The 2500-nt window shown below is 40.2% G+C and overlaps 1 protein-coding gene across 1 annotated transcript in view; it reads right to left on the bottom strand.

The window, feature by feature from the left end:
- The window catches only part of LOC119580810 (venom dipeptidyl peptidase 4-like), a 4822-nt gene that overhangs the window by 2170 nt on the left and 152 nt on the right, over positions 1-2500 (bottom strand). The window contains exons 1-3 of the mRNA XM_037928936.1: positions 2356-2500; positions 1727-1887; positions 416-623 (exon numbers count right to left, since the gene is read on the bottom strand). The exon at positions 2356-2500 is cut by the window's right edge and continues 152 nt beyond it. Of these exons, the coding sequence (XP_037784864.1) occupies positions 416-623; positions 1727-1887; positions 2356-2456 (470 nt within the window). The 5' untranslated portion in view covers positions 2457-2500. The remainder of the gene's footprint in view (positions 1-415; positions 624-1726; positions 1888-2355) is intronic.

Raw genomic sequence — 2500 nt, 5'->3', positions numbered from 1 at the left:
ATATTACATACGAATGGCAGTATTCACAAGAAATTTGTAGCAAGTCCTCAGTCTCTCTGATTTGCTCTGTCCTTTTCCTCTCTTCCATACGTATTTCTTTCCTTTTCCTTTCTCTTCAGAAATTTATCAGCCTAAACCTCTCCGCTCCCTCTCCTTTCTTACATAATTTATTCCCCTTCTTTCTTTCTTTATATCTCCCTCTGTCCCTTTCTCTCTTCTGCTCAAATTATATAGCTCAGATTAGTGAAAAAAAAACAATAACCTATCGTTTGAAAAAAAACAAAAGATCTATATTAATTATGACATAGCATTAAATTTCATAAAATTAAGGAACCCATCAAACCATTCTTCTCCTCTAAACTGGAAAATCACTTACACTTGAGCCCCTCAAACGCCTCGAGATCGCCGTGCCTACCTGAAGATGATGCCCTTCTCCGTGAGCGCCCTGGAGAACTTGAGCGTGTGGGCACTGTGGACGTCGGTGTCCCCCGAGCCGTAGACGAGGAACAGGCTCTTGTTCTTGAAGTTTCCGGCGTGGAGCAACAGGGAACTATCTTCGTATCCTCTGTAGTTCCCTCCGGGCACCTGCGCCGAGCCCATGTATCGCTCGCTGTAGTACGACGCTGTAGACCGAAGGGAATGACATATAGTTTTTTATTTTATTTTGTGGACAAGCCAACCCAATTCAGTGCCGGGTCTGAAGCCCGGGTAAATAAAGAGGGTTGGTGTCAAGAGGGGCATCCGGACATAAGAAAAACATCTACCAGAACCCATATAAAAGTGGGAAAAAGCTACTGCAAAAAAGCAAGAAAATCTATTGATGACGACTGGCAACTATTAGCTTTAGGCAAGTTTTTCTTCTTCTGGTGTTTATTTTCAATAAAGGAATCGATTCTAAATAAATAGGGACTGAGAGAAAAGAAAGAAAGAAAGAAAAATAACATTACGTTTTACCTAAGATTTCAGACCAAACGTAATAACACAAAACAGCATAAAATGAATACTGTCAAACTATAGGCATTACTTAATTACACAAGTAGGATTAGCGAATTGATGTAATTTGATAGGACATGCAAAATAGGTATATTTCCAGCAAATCTAGTTGTCTCTCTAAGAAAGAAAGAAAGAAAGAAAAAAAACGTATATACTTCTGGATATGCATGAACCCATTTGAAACAGTCAAGATAGGCAGAACGTTGTTTGCTGCAGTTTGGGCTTCCATGCTCTGTCTTACTTTTATAGAAAACGAAATAACATTAAAATAATTTTACGGGAAACTATTCTATTTCTGTATTCTTTTTTTTTGTCCATAGAATGCGAAATAAGAAAAATGGAAAACAGATGAATAAATTACAACAATTTACTTCCAGAATCCTTATAATTTAGTATTTATATGAAACATAAATATGAGTATCACATAGAATATAATTGCTCTTATGGGATGGATATCTTAATAGACCTAATAAAAAAGGCATTTGTATTGGGACCATTACACTGAAAGATACTCACAGCACAGCTATCAACAATAAGATTATGTCTTGCTGAAGATAGTGCATGAAAGTTGAAATACGCGCACATGGCTGAAGAATTGAATAAACAACATCATGGCTAAGAGCAGGTCGTAGTTATGTGAATAACTGAGTAACAGCATGAGATTCCTAAGGGCTATTAAGAAAACGTCATGTTTATGTTTAGTACATTGATTTAAATCGGCACTAGGGCTTACCATAGAGTGACCAGTCCGTGATTGGGTTAACGACAGTGGCGCAGGTAAAGAGGTTCTCGACGTCTTCAGATAACATGCGGGCAGCGTTGTACCCTCCGTGACCCCAGCCGAAGGCCACCACTCTCGCCGCGTCTATGAACTCCAGCTCTGACACCAGGGACCTGTTGAGTCAGCGAGGTATTAGGCAGACGAACTGGGGGAATGATGGCTTGGAACGATGTAGGACGAGAAGGGGAAGCAATGCGTTAGGAAAAGGAATAATAGGTGTTTTAGAAGAGGACTTTAGTATGTGAATATCATTTGTGGTTTACCTTAACGTTTCCATACTTATGTTGTTTGTTTTTTTTCATCTTAGAGAATTCTATACCGTAACCTGACATCCAGTGCAAGATTTTAAACATAGGTTATACAGTAACGACATTGGATATCTTAATTTTAAATACACAGCAAATTCGCCTGACAGAGTATTCATCATTCCCCCCAAGATCTTTTCCAGTTTGAACACTCAAACCCTCTTCACCACTGACACACAACACGCAGTTCTTCTTTCCATATCCTAAACAAAAGAAGATCACGCTCGCACGTCCAAAGGGATCGAACACCACAGGAAACGGATCGAAACAACTTACTTCGTGACTGCTAAATGATCGTGTACTTCGACCTCCCCGAGCTTCCAGGCCGGCTTGTACATGAAACTCAGGTCTTGACTCGCAGCTCCTCGGACGTCCATGTCGAGTACCACCCAAGACCTGTAGGACGAAGGACGGTGGGGGT

The sequence above is a fragment of the Penaeus monodon genome, chromosome 14 (genome assembly GCF_015228065.2).
Source record: "Penaeus monodon isolate SGIC_2016 chromosome 14, NSTDA_Pmon_1, whole genome shotgun sequence".
Classification (NCBI taxonomy): Eukaryota; Metazoa; Arthropoda; class Malacostraca; order Decapoda; family Penaeidae; genus Penaeus; species Penaeus monodon.
The sequence above is the reverse complement of the archived record's forward strand: the minus strand, read 5'-3'. Positions and strand labels throughout refer to the sequence as shown.